General features: G+C 39.6%; 2 protein-coding genes across 9 annotated transcripts in view; one reads left to right on the top strand and one right to left on the bottom strand.

Annotated features, from left to right (window-relative positions):
• Positions 1-793: 793 nt before the first annotated feature.
• On the bottom strand, positions 794-3,418 carry RPA3 (replication protein A3). Its single transcript, XM_015853596.2, has 4 exons — positions 3,275-3,418; positions 3,056-3,130; positions 1,851-1,959; positions 794-1,360 (listed from the first exon to the last, which is right to left on the bottom strand). The coding sequence occupies exons 1-4, from the start codon at positions 3,371-3,373 to the stop codon at positions 1,281-1,283; spliced, it is 363 nt and encodes a 120-aa protein (XP_015709082.1). The 5' UTR covers positions 3,374-3,418; the 3' UTR covers positions 794-1,280.
• Positions 3,419-3,491: 73 nt separating this feature from the next.
• The window catches only part of UMAD1 (UBAP1-MVB12-associated (UMA) domain containing 1), a 62,297-nt gene continuing 42,770 nt past the window's right edge, over positions 3,492-23,018 (top strand). The window contains exons 1-3 of one of the 8 annotated variants that reach the window (XM_085538588.1): positions 3,492-3,552; positions 6,502-7,328; positions 9,176-9,288. In XM_085538588.1, the coding sequence (XP_085394714.1) occupies positions 9,207-9,288 (82 nt within the window). In that variant the 5' untranslated portion in view covers positions 3,492-3,552; positions 6,502-7,328; positions 9,176-9,206. Of the gene's footprint in view, positions 6,217-6,501; positions 7,410-7,716; positions 7,862-9,175; positions 9,289-23,018 lie in introns of those variants that run through there. The other 7 variants (XM_085538587.1, XM_015853593.2, XM_085538590.1 and 4 more) reach the window with 7 other exon arrangements.

Here is a 23,018-nt window from a genome sequence, read left to right as displayed (position 1 = left end):
TCTCACACATTTACAGATTAGTGAAATCCTAAATGGGATGCAGTCCCCATTTGTGACATGTCTTGCAGTTTCCATAGTTGCTGCCCTCCTAAGTACATAAAGAACCTGAGTGCTATTTTTCCTTTCATAGCAGGAGTATCTAACAGTTACTTATTAGTATAAGACACACAATCAGTCTGATACTGCTTGTACGTGTACCATTGCTCTGGGATAGAAGTCTTGACAGACAAAGGAAAACTGTAGCATTTACCACTTAGATGTGATCAAATATTTACACACAAGATCCTATATCCAAGGATAGTCTCTGTGTCAGGGTGAAGTGCTACAGCCATCTAGTGGTAGAATCCATTTTATTGGGCTCAGATAACCTTAATAAGAACTACTTGCATATGATGTTTTACAGAATGTATATACATGCACAAAATAGATTTTTTTGCTATGGTAGAGTAATTCTGAAGAGTTAAATTCCAATAAAACAAGCACATAGTTGTTGGCAGTGACACTAAAACACAGCAGCGATAGTACTATGGAACAGAGTATGCTATCATGCCATAGGGACCTTCTTGTCCTGGTACTTCTGCCTTGACATCCACCAAGAATGAAGGTTGTGATGGGGGCTTTATGTGTGAAGCCTAATCAGACACTTGCATCTCTCAACTGTTTAACATCAGTGCAAAAGGCAAGTACCTTGTGCTCCACTTCGTTAAAATTAAATTACTTAAGTAAAATGGAACAGGAATCATCATGAATCATTATAAATAGCACTCATTAGATATAATACTACCACAAGTAGTTGAACGTAGTCATAGTTTTTTCTTTATTGGAGAAGTGACCATTATCAAGATACAAAACAAATCTTTCCCCTTCCACGTTCAATAAATTTATATCAAAGCAAAAGAAATTTTAAAATATCTTTACATTAAAACCCCACCAAATATCTTCAGTATGAATTTTGTGTTAAGTATCCATAGGACCTCTGTGGACAATGGAAAAGATGCCTATAAAACTTCAATTTCTAGCAAATCAAATCCTGCAAGAGAGCATTCCTCATGAATGCAGAAGGGTTAAATATATACAGACAGTAAGACAGCCACAGAAATGTTCTGCTTCTTGCTAAGCTAATTCAAACAGAAGTTAGTAAGAAAAGATATTTCATTGGCCACACGTGGCACGTGTAGTAGCATCTTCTTAGTATATTTGTTGGAAACTAATGTAACTCTTACCATGCTGTCAGGCAAGACAGCCAAGGTAATACTGCACAACTGAAGCTCTAAGAAGAATCAATTCCTCCCAGTACCGAAGGGGAAATACTCAGGGAATTCATGAATAATTTTCAGTGCTTCACTGTAGATTTCCAGATCTGAAAGGGGACAAAAATAGAAGAAGCTTAACTTAAATTTCTTACTAGTAAATTACAGCATTAAAGCACAGCCAATTTTAAAGCAATACAGCTGAGTGTTCTCCTTCCCCTACGTTCCCAGTTTCCCAAGCCTGCCATATTCTCATTGCTTTCTTTCTGAGGGATTATTTTTAGGCCCGCTAACTGGACAATCACACAAGACAAGACACCAGGCAAGAAGGACAAAGAACTGTGTAACTGGGACAACAATCAGACTTATGGCAACGATCTAGATCAGCTAAGGCCTTGAATCAGCCCCTACAGTTTGGCAGTAAAAAAGTGTATTGAGTATGTAATTTTTCCTGATGCCGTTGTCTCTTTATATACCCCACGCTGTATTAGGCAGCTTGAAGAATGATCATGTCCACAGGAAGGGATAATGCTCTCCTTATTTACTAAATAAATGTTCAGAACACAAAATTAATTTGCCATAACATATATCCTTACTTACCAAATGGACTTTTGTCTTCCCTGAACTGGACGTATGACATGCACATGATGGTTGCCTGATTTGTTACTCTTCCCACCACTTCCAGAATTCCTGAGATCTCTTCATCCAGCTGCAGGACACACCAGAAATGAAATTAGCACCAGCAAATTAGCTGCTGTTTCCACTCTAAACACTGAAACTAGGAGCTCTCTGAAGGTTTATTCATTACAACAGGTGCTGTTCTATGTCAAGCCATATGTTAGTACTGAGGGGGGAAAACAGGGAAGGGAAAAGAAAAAGCTTTGCACCTCTTACAGATTTGCTGTTTTTGGTAATAGGCAATTCAGTACCTACACAGGAGAAGGTAGAACACCTTCATGTAGGTAGTACCTACACACGAAGCAGCAGCAGAGGGAAGGTAGAACTTTGCAGGTATATGAACCATGTCATTTAGACACTGGACAGATTGATCTAGGGCAACAGAGACAATTAAAATCCAGATCTGAATGAATTGCATTCATAACTTAGTCAACTAAAGAACTCTATAAAAGCTAAGGAATTATCATCTGTGCCAGAGACTAACGTAATTCTAGATACAGGAGGTACCACCCAGAATTACTTAGTTCTTAGATAACAAGCCTTTTGTTGAATAAGGAAAAAAAAAGTTAAAGTTTTTATCTTACCCTGAAACTTTTCTGGTACTTGGTTACAAAGGAAGCAGTATTGCTGCACAGGAAATAGCAATCCAAGACTCTTAAAAACAACATATTCTTGAGGGGTTTTTTTACTTATTCTCAGAAAGTACAGGATGCTTAGGGTGCTTAGAGGGTGATGCACTGGAACAGGTTGCCCAAGGAGGCTGTGGATGCCCCATCCCTGCAGGCATTCAAGGCCAGGCTGGATGTGGCTCTGGGCAGCCTGGTCTGGTGGTTGGTGACCCTGCACAGAGCAGAGGGTTGAAAATAGATGATTACTGTGGTCTTTTCAACCCAGGCCATTCTATGATTCTGTGAAGCATTCTGTTAGGGGCAGGAAAACGGTCAGTAAAGAGGTGAAGGAAGAAAGTGAAAGGAAAAGTAAGGCAAGACATGCAGTGAAACACAGCACGCTACAAGCAATGAACAGAGTAAGCCGAGGTATCCAAACAGAGATGTATCTGGTGTGGGGGAATGAAACCTGCCTGCACTGCAGCCAAACCTTCCCAACGACACACCGGGGTTACTTACGGGTTCGCTCAGCTCCACCGTGGCGTTGCAGCCTTCTCCATCCGACAGAACGATAAGTTTCCCCGTCGGGTGAATCTACAAGAGAAACGACGCCGTGCGCTCAGCAGCGGCCGAAAGACGAGCGGGCGGACGGGCCCGCAGGGAGAATGCAGCCAGCCCAGGGCAAGGCCGCAGTGTTGGGACCGCCCGGTGAGGTGCGGTGCGGGGCTGGGTACGGACCTTCTCGACGCGGCCCACGAAGCACACGGGCCGCCCGATGTGCTGCGCCAGCTGAGCGGCCCCAATGCGCGGCCGCGGCGCCTCGTGCACATCGCCCATGGCGGCCGCTCCTTCCCGCGCTGCGCCCCGCCGCCTCCCGTTATCCCTGGCAACGGGGATCGCCAATCAGCTCGGCGCTTTGCTATGGCGTCATGGCAGCGCGCCGCGGGCGGCTCTCGAAGCCCGGGGTGGCGGCGGTGTCGTCTCACGGAGCCGGAAGCGGCGGGCGGCGGTGGCTGGTGGGTAACGGGGGAATGAGGGAGGGCCGGGGTTGTGCAGGTTGTGGAGAGGCCGGTGGGAGGTGGCCGAGCCCCGGGGAAGCCGGCAGGGCAGCTCTGCGGCTCTTCCACGTCCTTCTCATTTCCTTTCCCGTCCCGCTGTCCCCTGCGCTGTCATCCCCTCAGGGTCGCTCTGCCGCTCATCTCTCAGCGCTTCATTTGGTCCTTGTCGCATCAGCGTCTCTTAAGAGCTGCAAAGGAAACGTGGCATGAAGGTGCAGCAGCCCGCTGCAAAGCGCCGCTCCTGGGGCTGTTGTGTCTGGTTGGAGCATCACCGTGATGCTGTGCCCTGTTGTCAGTAGCGTCGCATCTCTGTCATGCTGGGTTGCCACTGCAGGTTTGCTGTGAGGGTTTGCAGAGAAAGAAGTGGGCTCCCCAGTACAAAAAAGACAGGGATCTCTTGGAAAGAGTCCAGTGGAGAGCCACTGAGATGGTGAAGGGCCTGGAGCATCTCCCCTATGAGGAGAGACTTAGGGAACTGGGTCTATTTAGCCTTGAGAAAAGAAGGCTGAGAGGGGACTTGATCCAGGTCTATAAATACCTGAGGTGTGGGAGCCATAGTGGTGAGGCTGGTCTCTTTTCAGTAGTGCGTGGGGACAGGACTAGGGGTAATGGGATGAAAGTACAGCATAGAAAGTTCCGCACAAATGTGTGGAAGAACTTCTTTACAGTGAGGGTGACGGAGCACTGGAACAGGCTGCCCAGGGAGGTGGTGGAGTCTCCTTCTCTGGAGATATTCAAGACCTGCCTGGATGCCTACCTGTGTGACATGGTGTAGGGAGCCTGCTTTGGCAGGGGGGTTGGACTCGATGATCTCTAGAGGTCCCTTCCAACCCCTACAATTCTGTGATTCCGTGATGTCAGGCAATTAGGTATTGCATCTGGTGAAAGCCTGGCTTTCTTTTTTATCTGCTGGTTTCTTCAGTGTTTTGACTGTTCCCAGCAGCCTGGCCAGGCCTGGTTCACCTCTGCCTTTCTGTTTGTCTCCTTAATCGTGGTTGTTGTTCTGTGGTTCCACGTCTTTGTGTGTTTTTTATGAGGGTAGCTGAGGTTGCATCAGAACTGAGTAATTCAGGTCCTCAATTAGAACTTTGCCAATAAATATATGTATATATATTCTAGTGACTTTATTAGCGTGTTAGGAAATGTATATCCCATTTCTGTATTTGTGTTTCTCTTGACGCTTATCTTCATGAAATCCATAAACTAGAAGAGTGTGACTGGAGTTAGTGGCAGTAAATAAATGATTTGTCTCGGGTTTTCTTCCTTCTTCCCATTTTTGCACAAACCTTTATTAGGCCAGAAGTTTTTCAATTCTTTTGATGTCACAGGGGAGTCTTTTTGACACACACGTTCTTGACTCTGAATTAGTTGGTTTCATGTTATAAGTGGGCCATACAGGGCTGTGAACGCTGCTCATTTTCTTGTTGCTAATGTAGTGATCAGTCATAGCACATGCTGATATAGCTGAGAGAATTGCCCTTATGCCCAGTTTTCTCTTTCCACGGGTCCTACAGCTTAGACAGCTGGTTTCAAATTATTCTGCTTCTCTTTGAAATCAGCCTTTGTGTCTTTTCTGCCCTCATTTCATAATTTATTGAAGTACTGGTGTTTTTATTGCAGCGTTCCCAAGCATTTATTTTTTTTAACATTACATTATCTTTCCATGTTACTTGCGAACATGCTGGAAAATGCTAAAAAACATAGCGCTAAATAGGTTAAAATCCTTATATATACAGGAAACTTATTGGATGTAATGTATTGGTTTGGCTCAAAGGTCTCCCATACCTCTTGTCAAAGGAGATTGACAAAATGCACCAGAAATACATTAACCCCTGTGTGCGGCTCTGTAACTCATCATTGCCCAGTGCCATGTATGTTCTCTGAGCCTCACATAAAGACAAAATACTTCTTCCAATCTCACAGCATTGCTACAGCTCACACTTTATTACCCACTAATGACTGAAGCGATGCCAAAAGCGTTATTTTTAACTACCAACAATTGAAACTGGAGAAAGGAAAAAATACGTCCCCTTTTGTGTTGAGGGGGAAACACGAGGAGAAGGGAATTGTATATTCCTTCCAAGGGAGATTTTTATCTTTAGGCAGTGAATTCAATTTTCAGGTCTCCTATAGAAATAAAATTAAACCCATCTGGAAAGAGGAAAGTGGTGTGCTGTATAGGAGGCATTACTGCAAGGAATGTGGCACTCTCTGAATAGTGGGTGTGTTGTCTCTGGTTTCATGCTGACAGCTTTTTAAAAGCAAAGATGTCACGTGTTTTTTTTTTCTCTCTAATTTATGTGACCATGCATCCAAATTCCCCAACATCAAACTTAACTTTAAACTAAATTTGTGCCAAAGTTGGTTGTTCTCAGCTTTTGTGAAATGAAGCCTCATCTTATCTACAAGTAGTAAGACTGAGCCTGACTCTGCAAGTGCTTAAACTGTGTTCTTATCTTCAAGAGCGCGTGTGTTTTCATTCAGCTCTGTGTTTCTTTGTTCTGTTTTTAACATGTAATTCAGGAAACCTAACGTCTGCATTTCATATTGCTGGAGAGATTTGTGTTCGCCTCTGAAGTACCACAGCTGATAAAGAAGAGAGCAAAGACTGCGGATATCACGGTGCTGCCCATCCTTTTCCTATATATATGCCACACTTTATGCGACTCTGCTTTTTGTCTCTTTTTTTTTTCAGCTCTTATTTAATCATTGTGTTGAGGATGGATACTGAAAAAAGGGAAGTTGTTGAGGCAGACCCAAGGGCGCTACAGGTTTACAGGAGAAAAAATAGGATACTGAGAAAAAGCTTGATTTCTGTCAGGGACGGGCTAAAATCCAGGCTTTGAAAGTGCTTGTAAAGCTAAGTTGGCTCTATCAAATTGTACTTATTGCTTATCTTCTTCAAAGATAGGGCCACTAAGATGGTCAGAGAGCTGGAGCACCTCTCCTGTGAAGGAAGGCTGAGGGAACTGGGCTCGTTTAGCTTGGAGAAGAGAAGGCTCTGGGGAGACCTCAGCGTGGCCTTCCAATAGGAGGAAGTTTTTCCACACAGAGGGTGGTGACGCACTGGAACAGGTTGCCCAAGGAGGTTGTGGATGCCCCATCCCTGCAGGCATTCAAGGCCAGGCTGGATGTGGCTCTGGGCAGCCTGGTCTGGTGGTTGATGACCCTGCACATAGCAGGGGGTTGGAAATGGATGATCATTGCGGTCCTTTTCAACCCAGGCCATTCTGTGATTTTGTGAATTGAAATGCCTCCTGTCTTGTTTGTGTGGATATTACATATGCACTTAGTAAGACGCTTTACTTTGTGCATGTGAAAGTGAAGGGAGGTCACTGTTTGGAAGAGGTGAAAACTGTAAAGTAATGCAGATCTCAGTGAGGAAAAAGAAATGATTGGAGCAGCTGCAGCTCTGGCACCTTGGAGTGGCTCCCTGCAATTGGAGTCTCTCCCAAAGCTACCTGTGAGATTTTATACATCGAGTTGATTTCACTTCTTGTTGTTGTGTGCTTGGGAAGAAGGTAAAGTTGCATTTTAAACTGTTCCACGACTGCCTCTCCTTCATACATCACTGGAGCGGAAACCTGACTCTTGAGCATAGCAGCACAGGTTTTTACCGCTTGAGCTATGGGACTGACAACCTTAATTGGTAGCAGGAGAAGACTTATTCCCTATGGGCTAAAAAATGGAATATGCTGCTGGCGCCATGTGTTGAGCCTGGGTGTGGGGGGAAGGTAAGGAATAAAGGAGGCAATTAGGGGGTTACTGCTGTGTAATCTCCATAGGACTGGAAAACCAGTATTTCACGCGCCGAGGTAAGGAAATGTGTGCAAAAGAATAAAGTGCACATAAGTAACATTCATTCTTTTTGTATGACTGCGTATCTGAGGCTGGTTGGCTCGGTGTGTTCTTGCATGCATCAGTGTGGTTTATTTGACTGATAGAAATTCCACTGCATCAGCATAAGCCAGCAGAAGCTGGCCAGCCTTTGGGCTGCTCTGCGTTTCATTCGGAGGTATCACTCCACGCTTTGAATTATTGCTGGTTTTCACCACATTCTATTTATACACCATTCTTGAAAGCCAACGCTTGCGCTTCATAAAGGTCTCTGTGTGCTGTGCTCTGTGGAAGGATTTGATATGCTTGTAACGGCAGGGTGGGAGGCAGTTCATACGCGGTGAATAGTCAGGGCTGGTTGTGAAGTAAATTACTGCAGGTCACCGGGCAGGGCACAGTGAGTCTTGCTTATGGGATCACAGATACTTGGGTGGGAAGGGAGGAATTTGGGCGAATTATTTAATCCTTTTTATTATTATTTTTAAATATAAAGGCTAGCATTGTAATTTTCTATATTTCACTCATAATGATTCCTTTTTTACTTAGTGTAAAATAATATTATCACTAGAGTATACCTCTTTTCTTTAGATTTGGCTCTTCCTGTTTGTATATATTAGGATTTATTCATTGCTTTATGGATTTTTGGATTAGAAACTGGTTGTCTCTAAGTAAGCCGAACCTGTAAATACATTCTTCATGTGGTTCTATTGTTAATTTTGGCTAGAGTGGGGCTTGCTAATGAAGCTTTCCTTATAACTTTTAGTTCTCTTTATTTTAAGGAATGGCCCTTCCTTGATTCTACATCTTCAGAGTTCAGAATAATTAGATAATTTGTGTAGGATGTTTTTTGGTTTATCCAAATACATGGTGTGCTTCATAGCTGGCCCATCTGGCTGTCTTTTGGCTAATGCTTGTCAGGCTTCTCCACATGAGTTTGTCCTCTTTAAGCTGCTAAAATTGCTTCAAATCTTTCTTTCCTGAGAGAGATACTGAGCACAATCATTTACAGCTGACACTCTTATCCCATTACTATTATGCTTTACCTGTTTTGTTCCAGCTGATGTTAAGTCATAGTTGCAGTCTGTTTGGAAGGTTCTTATCATAGAATAGTTTATTGTTATGAAAAAGCTGCTTGATTGTATTGTGGTTTAAGGGAATATTCCCAAGCATTAAGCTGTATGTAAGACTTATGAACTGGAAAAATGAAAATGAATGCTATGCTATGATTGCATATGTATTTATTTTTTATTAGTGCCTTTGTACCTGATGCACAGATACTTAATATGGTGTAATTTGCTTCACTCAAATACTGCTGCATTATGAAACTGCTTTTCCTGTAGGATCATGTTTTGGGCTTTGGGGTTTAAAACCTTGAGATCTAACTCTGGTGGGAAAACTTGTGTAACAACAATTCAGCTCCACAAAAGAATATGGAAAGGTGCTTAATAAATGATGAAGAGAGTTTTCTTCTTCCATTTTCCATTAGAAAGATAAGTTGTTTGCTTTTTAAATTGATTTATTCCAGTCTTAACTTCATAAAAAACCCTTTTGTAAATTATACTTTTTACCTATTGAAGTCAATTGCTATACCAACGTGGAACTCTGTTTTATGTGCCTGATATTTCAAATCTGGTAATAAAGATCTATCAGTAATATCATGTATTTGGTGTTTGGGGTTGTATGGATTTTTTATGTTAAATTCTTCTATTTTATATTTATTTAACATAAATTATCTTCATTTTAGATAACAAGCTAGAAGAAGAGAAAAAGAGACTATGTTCAGCTTCTTCCGAAAAGGTCAAGATTCAAAGAAAATTACAGTGCAAGAGAGAGAAGCAGATGGATTTGTTATTGTGGGTAAGTGATGCTTCTGTATGTCATAATTCTTGTCATCTTTGAAACGCAGAAAGGTCTTTGAGATGCTTAGACCAAGAGAAAAGAGTTAAAAGAAGCCATGATAAAAGTAACTCAGAATTTTTGCTTTTCCTCAAGTAAGCTGACTGGAACACAGGCTAAACAGCTAAAGCTTTATTTCTCCCCATTCTTTTTTGAATAGGGACAGACTTCTTCAAGATCATGGAAAATACAATTTCTTATTTTCCCCTCATGTTTTAAACAATGAAACGTTAGTTCTTTTCAGAACAAGAAACCTCAGAGTTGCGGCTTCTAACTTTATGGTTAGTTGCAGAGAGAATATCTTATTACAGTTGTTAGTTTCCCTTCTTCTAATGTAATCCCCCGAAGTCTTTTTATGCTAGAAGGCGAGATATGCCTGCGTATTGCTAGTCACACAGTGGATGCAGATGTTCTGATTCAGAATGTGACTTCTGATTAGTTTGCTGAAAACTAAGCAGTTTAGGATTTTCCAAGTCTGTTATTCAAAACTTAATCTGAAGTGTACTTGCCTGTGGTCAGGCTAAATCTGCACCTTTAAGTAAGTTCTGTCATGGTTCTATAGGATGGCTCAGGCACACAGGAGAAACAGAATTTATTGCTGTAGTGCTGTAACTGATCCTTTTTCCTCTTCTGAAAATTTGTATTTTTCTCCTTGTAAAACTGTCATCATCAGTATTCAATTTCTGTTGCTCTGATTAACTGAGTTCTTTTCAAGAATCTTATAGGAAGCTATGTAAGTGGTATTTGAGCGTTCTTAAGTGAGGAAAGCCTCTGAAGTATCAGAGTCTAACAATGTGAGACTACTAGAGCTCATTCTTAGGATAACTTACTCATGTTCTTAAAACAAATATCCACAATTGTTAAAATAGCTCCACTTTCGCATATGTGACTGTGTTGTCATGTTAAACGGTTGTCTTCCCCTGGATTTTCTTCATATGAACTTGTCTTCTCACCTTGGTTTTGATGACTATGTTAAATAATTCCAGCTCTTGCACTGTGGAAGGATTGAAGGGGAGAGCACCATCATCCCCCAAAAGCTTGGAGACCAAAATCTCCAATTCTGCAACAGAGAGCTCTGCATGTAAAGGCTGCTTATCTGCCACAACTGTTCACCCTGATTCTGTATTTAATTTAGCTTCATTCCTTTTCCTTGAAATGTTGTAACTATTTAAACTTTATTCCTACAAATCTGTATTAAAGCAATTTCTTAAACATGAACCGAAGAACTATCAAGTATGCTTGAATCTTCTGTTATTTCTACTTACTATTTTTTTTTCCTTGGATAGCAGTTAATTTTGCAGGCTGTGATGAGATAGAATATTGTCTTTTCATCCAAACTTTTCCTTGTCAGAAGAACTGCTGCCAGTCTTGTCAGTGGAGCACATCAGTGTCCTGCTGGTCAGAAGCAGCTGCAGAATTATAGGTTGGCACCTAAGTAGATGTAGAAGTTTTGTCTAGGAATAGTTATTCTCCTAGTTTGATTTTTATTGCTTGGATATGGGAGGTATTGACTCTTTTCAAAATGAGATGTAAAGCATTCTGGAATACCAGTACTGAAGTCATTAGCAAATCTTAGTAGTAACTATAGGACAGCTGTTCTTACGACTGCATCTTCAGGTTGTAAGCCTGAATACTGCCTTAGGCAGTGAACAGTCTTAAAAGGGGGTCAGAGCTAAATGTTGTGTTTCAGGTTGGTTTTTAAACCCAGTCTTTAATTTGAAGCATGTGAGGGAGGGAAAAAAACACATCAAAATAACCAAAACCTTGTTCACCAATACTCTGTGGAGAAGGGAGAAAGCATTTTGCTTCTCTTTCATGGAGGAAAAAAAAGAAGAGAAAAAAATACATCTTCAGAGAATGCTTGCTTCTGAGTTTCACTGTTGTAGGCAGGAGAAGTTTGTCTGTCGCGGATCCTTTTCAAGGTTTTTCATGCCATGCACCATTAATGAGGGTATTCAGGAATCCTACTCAAAGTCTCAAAGAGACCTGTAGAGAAATTATCAAATTACAGTTTATCTGCAAAATGAATTCCCTTCTACCATCCATTTGGTTTATTATAGCTATGTGGAAGAAGACACATTAATGCTAGTGTGTTGGTTTTGCACACAGCTAAAAATCTCCCATCATTGGAGGAAGATGCATGCGATCTGTAGTTCTTATCTCTTTCCAAAATTAGTGATTGAAAAATTGAGGCAACAGTGCTGTTTTCATGTGTGTTTGGCAAGCAAGTCAGAACTCAGAGGCACAGACCTATACTGCGTGAGGAAGGAGAGCAGAACAGGTCTGGTGGTGGTGACCAAGCCCAGCCTTAATAGGCATAATCAGGAAGTCATCTATGTTGAAGATATGAAAAGTCAAGTGATCAACACCAATCAGTCTTTAGTTCTTGCTCTGCTTTTCTAAAGAGCAGGACATGTACCAATCCCCCCACCCTCCATTTCTGTGTTCCCATTAATGTATCATACATACAGATATTCTTTGGGGCTCTTTTTGTCGTGGAAGAACTGGATAAATTGTGTCATGAAGTCAGGGTCACCTAATTGTTTCCTGACATATAAATACATCTTAAAATAAAATACTATTTACATGTTAATCTTAGTTATATAGGTCTCTGTGTATATTTTGAAGAACTTTTAACATGTTTGCTTCTGAGATAAATCTGTAGTTATTAAATCTTCCAGAACTAAGAATGTTACAAAAAGGAAATATAATATACTGGCTCTTCTAAATCATAGGACTACATCCCTACTGCTTTATTAGCGCAATTCAAATAGCTTGTTGGTTTTTCTCTTGCGTGCGTGTACCTCAAAGAGGAAATGCACCAAGAGATCTGTAAGATCTCAGTGTTACTGCAGCTGTTTTTTTTCTATGACTCAAATCCTGTGAATCTTTACACTGTTTTGTTATTAATATTGAAGGAGCTTTTAGTGCTGCTAGTAAGGAAGACTGGAACGCTGCAGTGTTTTCAAATAACTTGCTGCTACACTGAAGAAATTCACAATATTTAATGCTAACTTTGTGACAAACAGATTTTGGGGAAATTTTATATATATATCTTCAGATATCTATATCTAATACATATATATATATATTTAGTCTAAAGAATATATGCTTTAGACTATGCCAATCTAAGTAAATGTTTTGGTGTATGCCATGCTATATTAACACTGCTGAGGAGCCTGTGTTGATTGTATTAAGTGACCTGTTTCTCGAATCACTACTTTCTGGATTCTATACTGGAAAAAAAGAGGTAGTAGCTCATCTGGGTACTGAGTTTTTTCAGTCAGTGTTGACTGAAAAGGGAGGGGGAGAATTCAGACAGAGAAGAAACGGGCCTCTCCTGTTACTGATCTTTAGTTGCATAAGGAGGTAATGGCTACCCTTCATTCAGTAATGAAGTCAAACTAATCCTCTTGGGTACTAATTTTAAACAAAAACAAACTGCATTTTTCAGTAGTACCACTAGATGGTGATTTCTCTTGTATCTGGTAGTTGTAGTGCTTTTCTCTGTCTCCTTCATATGCCCACACACACAGAGACACCCAGAAAGTCGAGTAATAGTAATTATCAGTGCACCATTTTATTAGACTGTAGGTTTTCATCAGATGTATAAAAAGCTTTTTAAAGCCTAATATCAAATTTATAATGGCATTCCAGTCTAATAAAAATAATGAAGCTTGAAATGTTGACAGCATGTATCTCGATGTTGGCTTGTAATTCCTTCCAAGCTGATCTGTTGAGGCCCATGTGGGACCTAAATAACACAAAGAGGTAAATTTGCATATTTTACAGCAGGGGGAAAAACAGAATGCAAAAACATGAATAATTAGAAGCACAAGCTTCATGCTATATTAATACTGTTGAAAAGCATGTGTTGATTGTATTCTGAAAGCCAGCAGTGATTTGGTTGAGTGAACTCAGTCAGCATCTCTTATGCAGATTAAAGGAACTGGGTTACAGAACAACTGAAATTCATTGTTTCGCCGTGTAAGTAGGTATATTTCTCAAAGGAAATATATATATATTTTTTCCTAGGTTTTGTACAGTGCTGGGAATCTTCCTTTTTTTTTTTTTTACTGCTTCATCAAAGTGTTGATTTCCTTTGTCAGAGTATTTTTAATTGCTTACTTAATTATGTACCCCCAGATTTTACAACAGTTATCTCAGCCACAAGTCAGATGTTAGAAGTTTTAGCACTTCAGTATATGTGACCTATTTTTCATTTCATTACATCTCTGTCTTTATGCTTTCTAAGGCCTGAGCCCCGGAAAACACATTCATGATATGTCTTATTTTGTTTAATTTGAAAAAATAAGTGTTTCTGTAAATGACTTAAATTTCCCAAAATGCCCTTTCTTACATATTTCCGTGCAGACAAAGTTTGAATCATTGTGTTGGCTTCCACTGATTTAAATGTAGGTTATTTATCCTACTTTTTAATGATAAACATTTATTGAAAATGATGTTAAAACAGTGCTTTATTTTAATTGATGGTTAGGCTACGTGCTATCTTGGTCCCAAAATGCTAAAGACTTGTTTTGTTCAACTTTTACAGCAGTTTTATTTCGGGGGGGGGGGGGGGTGGGGGGAGGGGGATATTTAAACATTTGACTGTGTATTAGCGATTGTTCTTTTGGAGCTTTAAGGTAGATAAAAAAATGCACGGAATGAAGCATTTTAGGTTGCATAACCAAAGGAGGAAAACAGTAAAACGTACCGATCTCTGTAGAAATTAATGTAATTGTAAGAGGTTAAAGAGGCATCTGGCAAAAGGTTGTTTTGAGGTCACACATGCATCTGACAGTTTGCTGCCAGCTCTCTAAAAAAATATTGGTTGGAGCTGCATTCCTGTTTTTCATATTAACTGCCTTCCAAGCTGATGTATAATAGTCACTTTCTATGGGTACCTGTCTCCAAAATGCTCCTGAGAGGTTTCATCCCACTGATTTGAAAGCTTTTGTAAATAGCGATGGAAGAAGAAACACTGATGAAGAAAATCCTTTTTTTCTCTCTTTTTTCTTTCTGATTTATTTATTTTTCTTAATCCCCCGCTCCTCCACTAGAAACTTCTCCACTGGAAAGATCAAGGCATTCCTTGGACCTGATTGTTCTGCAGTGATGTATTTGCATAGACACTGCAGTATTCTTTAACATTTGTTTATAGTATTCTGACTGTTGTTGACACCTGAGTTCTGACAGCTTTACTCCCATACACAGTGCCTCGGTCAGTTGGTCTGTAATACATTCTTAAAGCAAACTGTGGATGGAATATAAGAAATAAAAATAATGGCGGCAACAGCAAAATGTAATGAAGGAGCCTATAAACAGGAGGGGAGTTTACTCTTTGAAAAGGTAGATAACAGCAGGGCAAGGGGTAATGGTTTTAAGTTAAAGGAGGTAAGATTTAGGTTGGGTGTTAGGGGGAGGTTCTTTAATGTGAGGGTGGTGAGTTGCTGGAACAGGCTGCCCAGAGAGGTTGTGGATGCCCCGTCCCTGGCAGTGTTCAAGGCCAGGTTGGATGGGGCCCTGAGCAGCCTGGTCTAGTATTAAATGGGGAGGTTGGTTGGCCCTGCCTGTGGCAGGGGGGTTGGATGTTCATGATCCTTGAGGACCTTTCCAGCTTGGGCCATTCTGTGATTCTGTAATGTAAAAGTAGGGATGTTCAAATGTTGACAGTAAACTTTGTTTCCCAACTCAAACTGGTCATTAAATCTCTTCTAGGAGTAAAAAGTTCTTTGCTTTATGATGCAAAGGAAATTGCTGAAGATAGATAGGAAAATCAGACTTGTGCTAAAAAAGCTGTAAGATGAACTTACATCCAGGACTAACCAAAAAGCAGAGTGGTGGAAAATGTCTTCCAGGAGACAAGGTTGCTATCCTGGCAGATGATAAATTCAGGTCAAAGTCTGTCTTTTATAAATTTACAGCATAGTTAAAACATCTTTCTTTCCAAATGGAACCTTTGTCATTAGTGTCTGTAGTTGCTGTCTGTCTGGTGGAAGTCATTCAGCCTGACACAGATGTTAATCACCGTTAATTTTTGGCAAAGGAAATGTTACGTCGAGCTGATTTTACACACATCCCTCCCTTTGCACTTGAATTTAATGTCTTCTGCTTTTACCACAACTCATCTTTGGTGTTTGCCAAAAATACAGCGTGCTTTCTGATTGCTGCTCAAGCAGCTGAATGATCTTCAGGTTTTCCATGCTGCTTCCCCCCTATAAATTAGGGGTGTCTGATGTCAGTTCCACAGTTATTCTTTAGTTTTTTGTGTTTTTTTTTTAATGGTGATGGGTGACCATGATCACTTCACTCTTATTTTTTTCATTTTGTTTATGAGGATGTGTACAAACAGGAGGAGCACAAAGTAGCACTATCATTTGTGAGGGTGTCTTTTGGTTTGCTTTGATGGGGGGTTCTTTGTTTCTTTTTTTTCTTCCAATTGCCTCCAGATTAATGACAGAGTCTTTAAGCATCTGACTACCATTAAATATGTACAATAAACTCACTTCTTTTTCAGTTGACCATATGATTCTAAAGCTTACTTTACTGAGACCTCTACAGACATGCAGTTGTTCAGGAGCTCAAGCTCATAGGTTTACTATTTCAGGGTGAGTAAAGGAGAGGAACAACTTAGAACCTGTAGGATTAATTGTTATTCTTCTTTCAGTTTACATGATTTTTTTTCCCCTTTTTTTTGAGAGGGAATTCAGGTTTTTTTTAAGAGAACCTGCCTGAATTTCTGCTAAATAATTTCAACTTTAAGTCTTGCAGTGATAGAAAGCTGTGTATAAGGACAATCTGCTTTATAAAAGCATTAGCACAGCTATTGTAGGGAGCAGCCAGTATTATATTTTAAAACGTGGATATTAAATACACATAACAGTGCTCTCTCTTAATTTGGATGGGGAACTGGATATAAATTTCAGCTGCATGTACTGGCTATGAACCTATAAAAATTTACTCCTGCTTTACTGCTCTGTAAACTAGAACTGAGAACCAGGAACATATCGTATGCAGTTTCCAACTTGTGCTCTACATTATACAAAATTAGGGAAGGATGATCCAAGACATTGAATTCAGCATCTCTGAAATCCAGTTCTCAAAATGTTTTGAGCATATTTGCCTAAGATGACCCGCCAGCAAAGGAGAAAGCTTGTATTCTTGGTATGCTCTGGAGCTGAATTGTTAAAGCACTGTATGTCAAACACATCTGTCTACTTGATTCAAAACCAAAACCTGAAGTTACAGAATGTTCTTCTTGAAATGCATACTTGTGCTTATTGGAGCGTTCATCCAAGAAGTAGAAGACCTCAAAGTCTAGTTCTGCATAGGCTTAGCACATCTTCTAGCACTGAAGTGTGAAACAGTCCAGTTGGAAGGACCACTGCTGTTTACTTTGGCTGCACAGTGATTCTACTCCAATAGCATAAGATATATGAGCTTCTGTTATACTGCATTAATCATTGAACTGCATTGACCTTGGAGTAAGGAAAGTGGAATACCGGTGTCTACTCCCTACCCTGTGTCTGTTGTGCTTCTAGATTTTTGTTTTCTTTAATGGAGATGATTTTAAATCAACATAAATAGCACAAAGATACATGTGCTTACTGCCAGCTCGTAAGCATTACATCTGATGGTTTAACTCTGTTCTGGGCATGTTTTCCTTTCTGTGTGAATACTGGATCCAGCTTCAAATGGAAGATTAAGGTGTCCCAAGCAAGTGTGAGCATAGCTAACTGAGAGGGCTCTTGTGATGGACAGAAGCTGGAATACCTTCAGGCTGCGGAGCCAAAAGCTCACGTTCACTGCATCTTGAGCGGGCTGGTTAGAAGATAAAGGGGAGAAGGTGGGATTTGCTCTGGTTTCCCATTTTTCTTTTCAAGAAAAGGTGTCCGTTCAGCTTGGAGCGTGCTACATGGGAAGGCAGGAGTTAAGCTGCTTCGCACACAGATCTGGGATGCTTGTTTTCATGTGCAGAAGCTACAGCTAATGAATTTAGATCCCTAATGCATTTTGTGGCTTCTGAGGCAGCTGCTTCTTTAGATTATTGTTTTGGATATGCCTTTCCAGACATCATACTCACTCTAATCTTCTTGTTGATAGCAAAATATGTGTACTTTGTGAAGATAATGAGCCACAGTTTGTTATAATATGCTTTTCATTTTAAATAGTATCAAACTGCAGTCAAATTCTATCCTCACAGATCTTTGCTATTAGATTAAATTAACATTTTAGAAATATTAAGAAAATTTTAGGAGAGAGAAGGGGGAGAACTTTAAGCATATAATTGCGTATCACCCAGAAGTATGGTCCTCAACTTGTCACAGCTGTGAACACATTTATTATCCATCAAAGCTTAGTTAAAATAAGCTTTGCTCTATTGCTGGGAGATGTGGAGCAGGCACTGCTTCCAAGCAGCAGAGTCCCTCTGCTGCTGGCTCTGTGACCAGAGCAGCATGGTTGCAGCATGGACCTTCTTCTCCATGGGCACTGGAGCTGACAGACTGCCTTGTAAACAAGAGGGGTCATCTTTAGTGTTTAAATAAGAAAATAAAGAAATAAAAGCTGTCTAGCACATTCTGATTCTGTGTTTGTTTTGAAGAAATTGAGAACCCCAGAATATAAAATGTTCAATAAACATTATTCTTCTACATATTGCTTTTTGAAACTTGGAGCACGCTGTACTGCTGTGGAAGTTGTTTTTAAATAGAATCAGGCTTCCTTCCATTAATAAAAGACCTTCACTATGCCTGCCAGATATTCTGGTACTTTTTACTGGCTAAGAAACACAAGCTCACATTAAGCAGCAGGTACATTAAGTACAAATATCTCTCAGCTTCCCATCTTATGTATTTACCTTTCTAGCAGCTACTTTTGACAAAGAAAGACTTCCCTTTTCTAGCCTCAAGATTTGGAGAGTCAAGTCAAAGCTAGAAATGTTCTCCCTGTTCTTTTGTGTTCTGTTCTCAGAAGGTGTAGTATGTGTTAAGTGTTGTCTGCTGTCTTTCTTGTCCCACACTCTCCTTTGGTTCCAGTGGAACTTTTGAATCCTCTGCTCCCTGTGGGTTTATATTTTTCTAAGTCATCAGCACATTCCTGGCAGCATAAGACATCTGTTTTCTTATGTTCTGTACCTAAAGCCAATGAACTTAATGAGCAGAGAATGAATTATGAAGTTAAGACCTTTCTGGTGAGAATGTGTCCCAGAGCTTTTGATCTAGACTCTGAAGATCAAGCTTAAAGTTTTAGGGCCTCTTACTTTAAAACATCTCTTTTCTAATCTAATGTGTCAGATGGGAGTCCTGTGTCTTCTGTCTCTTTTGAAAGAACTGAGCCATGCACTGTACCAATATGCTGCAAGCAAATGAAAGCTGGTGTACTGTTGAGTTGTTTGACTCTTGTTTTTAGTTTTTGTTGCTGTTAAAGCACTCAGAAGAAAGAAGGAACTGGTGTTGAAATAAACAGAAAGATAGTTTTTAAAGGTAGCATATTCTTCAAGGTAATTAAACAGATCAACATAATGTAAAGTGCATCTGGAAATAATCTGCAAGCCAGAATAAACCATAACATGGATCTTGTCCGCCTTTCTTCCCTCCACAACACTCAGCACTAACTGGGATGCTGTATTTGAATTATAAATTGAATCACCTGTAGGAAACCTACTAGTGTAGTACAATGGGCAAGTATTCAGAATAAGTAACGTGACCCTCAGTGCTTTAGAAACATGCTAAATGCTAGTCAAGCAGAGGCAGAAATGTCCCAAAGCTCCAGTTGTTTAAACCCTGTCTATTTCTACATATTTCTAGTTTCTGGTATCTTTAATATATATGTGTAAAAGTCTTAAGATTTTGTACTTGAAGACAAAAACCTATCCAAAGGACAGTATATTACCTGTATATATATATATACACATATATATAAATTATACTTCTTACACTCTACTGGCATTCTAGCTAATACAAATCATTTTCCTTCTTCAATGGAGTCACGTGTTGATGTGTTATTCATACTTACTGTACGCCACAAAGCTAAGCACGATGGACTTTTCACTTATAGATCTGTTAAGAAGCTTACGTACAGTTTGTAGATTTCCTTGAAATGTTAAAGATGTGCATGGTGAGGGTTGTGTCTTTGTTCTCCTTACTTTTCCAAGTTGGCTTTATGTGCAGTTATTTTATTTGGTATGGCTTTTAGCATTCTCAGTGGTGATAACAGTCTACAATGGTCATGATTGAAACATTTGCATGTTCTGGATCTTTATGTTAATTCTAACATAGATGTATTGAATGACTATGGCTCGGGTAAATACAATTTGAATAAGCAGCATTCTGGACGGGAGAGATTTTGTTATATTTAGATTATAGTAAACTGACTATTTGGTTATGTTTTTTTCCCCTAAATTCTGGCTGTATTTTAGCATGGGAGGCATAACTCTTGCCTGTATTTTCCTGTTTTATAAAATTCAGAGGAAATACTACACTGCAGAATTAATTCTTATGGAACATTACGAAGATTTTGCTGCATGTGTACCTACCACCTGCTTCTCAACAGAATATTTCTAGCGAGCCATATGTATATGATTTTCAGTTGCCAATCTGAGTTTAATGAACTGTTTTCATAACAGTGAATTGAAGAAATAGTCTAAATTAAAATATGCATGTGCACTGGAGATGGATTCAGTTCCGTATTAAAAGCTGAAAAGATTTAAAGGTAAATTCAAAAGTAAAGAAGCAAAATAGAGTTCCACGGTTCAGACTTGCTGCTGTCAGATCTTCCAGGGGAGATCCTCAAACAGTGAAATAATTTGTAAGCAGGGGAGCAAAAGACTGAAAATGATGTCACAACATCATTTCTTTCCGGTGTTCCCCATAGGCATACTGGGATGTAGTGAGGTGTGTTAATATCTTCCACAATGATGCCTTCTTGACAAAGGGGAATGTCAGAATATAAAATATTTTATATGATGGAACCACTGGAATTGAATTCCTTGTAAATGCTTTGGAACATGAGAAGAAATGTGAAAGGGACCAAGTATGGCTTTAATTTACTCTTGAACTAACCATTTTCAGGTGGCCTGTCACTAGATTAGTTTGTCCATGTAAATTAGAGTGCCCTTTTGACCCTAAGGCTAACAAATTTTAGAATGAAGAGGTAGACAGGTAGAAAAAGCATAACTTACCAAAGACATGATGCAAACTGTTACCTATCCCTGTTCAGAATTCAGCTTGTGTTGTTCAGAAGACTTAAATCTTAGGGAAACCAATAGCTGTTAGCTGGATTCCAGACATTTGGGGGATACGACGTGTTATACAAACTCTGCATTACAGCTTCTTTTAATTAAAAAATACAACACAACTCCATTCTGCCAACAGTTTATCTTGTATCTAAGTGCTTTCACTGAAATAAATGTTCTACCAATGTTAAAATTGAATTCTTAAGAAAATGAGTGTAATCGCTTGTAGTTTGTATACGTGAATATACCAACTATAGAAATATGTGATTATCCATGCAAACTGTTACCTGCAAAATTTGGTCACAGTACAGTTTTCTTTCCCAGTGTAAACTGAAAGTGGTATTAAAGTTTACATCCCGGTATTATTTGGTACTATTTTCTGCATTAGATGTAAGTTGAAAGTTGATGCCCATCTATTTTGTACGCAGCTGTCTGCATTTTCAATATAGGAGGAAATACCATCAGTTCAGCGTGACTGGATTACCATAAATAGTTCTAGAAAATACCTTCATTTCCTTTTCACGTTCATGTCATATGCCTTACTCTCTAAAAATCAGTGTGATGTAATGAAAGCTGAGTGTTACATATTTATTTAAAAAAAAATTTAAGTTACGACACTGAGTGATGCCCGTACTTGAGTAAAATACATAGCAGGCGTTACTTTCCTCTTTATTTTCATGGAGACAACTGTAGATACAAAGAGCAGAACAACGCTATTTGACAGAAGTAATTCTCACTATGAAATACTCTTTTTCAACACAGTCACCGCCATTAGCTGTGCATTTTAGCTGCACTCATGAACATCTGCACCAGCAGAAGTGACCTGCTCCTGCTGTCTTCACTGCTGAAAAGCACCACTCACCACCTCACTGTGCCCACGTCCACTCTTTGGTCTCCATCAACATTCAGCGAGCGTGGATGAATGCCAGTGGGTGCCACTTTTTCCATGTGGAGAAATTCAGCTCCACACCTTTGCTTCGTACACCTGTCGGACGCCATTTTGTCAGACTGCCCCTCTGCTGCCATCTGTTGCAGCCTTACTGCCACACTACTGACACCAACATCATAACGTAGCAGAGCAGTCCTTTTGGTACCAAAAGAAAGTATATCTCAACCAAAAGAAACAGGCACGTTTTGCTCATTGGCTTTTAAAGAGGAAAATAACTTTTTCAGTCACAAAGGAATGTGATACATTCTTGAGCTAAAAACGTGATTTTGGAAACTAAATAGTACATTTCTTTGTTGACAGGAAGAACGATACATTTCATTTTTGTTTTTATTTCCAGTGAAAAGTAATTAGATAAAGTTAATTTTTTTTACAATATTTCTATCTTCATTTCTAAGTGAAAAAGTTGAAATTCTCAACAGAACAGTTATGCTTTCTGAATGTATAATCATCTAGTAAATGATTACCTTGCCTGCTTTTATCTAGGTATGAAAATTATGTATTTTGACAGTCACGCAAGTGTAGTCTACAGTAATAAGCAATGCATAATGGCTCTGAAAGGAAAAACCCCTTCAACAATAGTGGGTAGCTGCATTACAAGCAAAACTGATAAAGCCTGGTCTTCTCTGGCTTTGTTCCTCACTAGCCTTAGCTCATTTCTTTCTTTCTTTTTCTTTTTTCTTGCTTCAGCTCTTTTATTCCCCCTTCCTACTGCTCCTTTAAATTTGGTCTTACAGCTTGTTGAGAGGTCTGTAAATCTCCAGGAAACGTGAAGTCATCTGTATTTCTAGTCTTCATACACAGACTTCCATTTTTCTTTTTCCTGCATGTTTACCAGGTTAGCTTTCACTAAGAACTGCAAAGGCTTGATACGATTAATAGCTGTTGGTAGAAAATTAAACGGTTTTGTATACTTGACATATTGAGATAAAGTGTTTTATATTGCCTACAGATAGTGACTTCAAATTTATTTTTAATGAAATGTAAATACTTAGAAATTCACAAGGGCTGACTAGAGAGAGCAGTTGTCACCTTGGAAGCTTGTGCTAACTCATACGGGGATGTCTACTGTCTGCTTACTGTGGTGACTTGTGAGGATAACGCAGTGTAGTTGGTAAACCTGGTTTGGTATTGAAGGAGTTAATCCATCTACATTGTCTACACTGCTTTTAAGCCCTTCTAGTAAGTAAACATCATTTAATTTTGGGTGCTTTAAAAGTACAGAATAGAAATGTGAAGTACTTTTTACTGTAAGTTCAAATGTGACTAGTTGAGACTTGTTCTCAAGTGTGCCACCTACACTTTGAAAGTAGATTTTTGGAAATGGCTGAGTAAGGGCAGAGCAAATGCCAAAAACTATTACCCACTGTCTGAAATCTTCATATTATTAGTAATTTCGAAGCAAGAAGAACCTAGATAAAGCCCTGCTGGATCTATTATGTAAAAAGATGGATAAGTTGAACCTCATTTTTCCAAACGTGAAAATTCAGAAAAGAAAAATGATTTCTT

The sequence above is a fragment of the Coturnix japonica genome, chromosome 2, assembly GCF_054131305.1.
Source record: "Coturnix japonica strain WE chromosome 2, WE-NBRP24, whole genome shotgun sequence".
NCBI lineage: Eukaryota > Metazoa > Chordata > Aves > Galliformes > Phasianidae > Coturnix > Coturnix japonica.
Note: the sequence above shows the minus strand (reverse complement) of the source record. Positions and strands in the feature narration are given on the sequence as shown.

What these genes read in the sequence shown, in the direction of transcription:
- RPA3 (XM_015853596.2), bottom strand. Translation starts at nt 3,373, where the DNA reads ATGGGCGATGTGCACGAGGCGCCGCGGCCGCGCATTGGGGCCGCTCAG. An exon ending in CGGTGGAGCTGAGCGAACCC is followed by an intron (nt 1,960 to 3,055) that starts GTAAGTAACCCC and finishes TGTGTCCTGCAG; the next exon opens with CTGGATGAAGAGATCTCAGG. An exon ending in GGAAGACAAAAGTCCATTTG is followed by an intron (nt 1,361 to 1,850) that starts GTAAGTAAGGAT and finishes GTCCCCTTTCAG; the next exon opens with ATCTGGAAATCTACAGTGAA.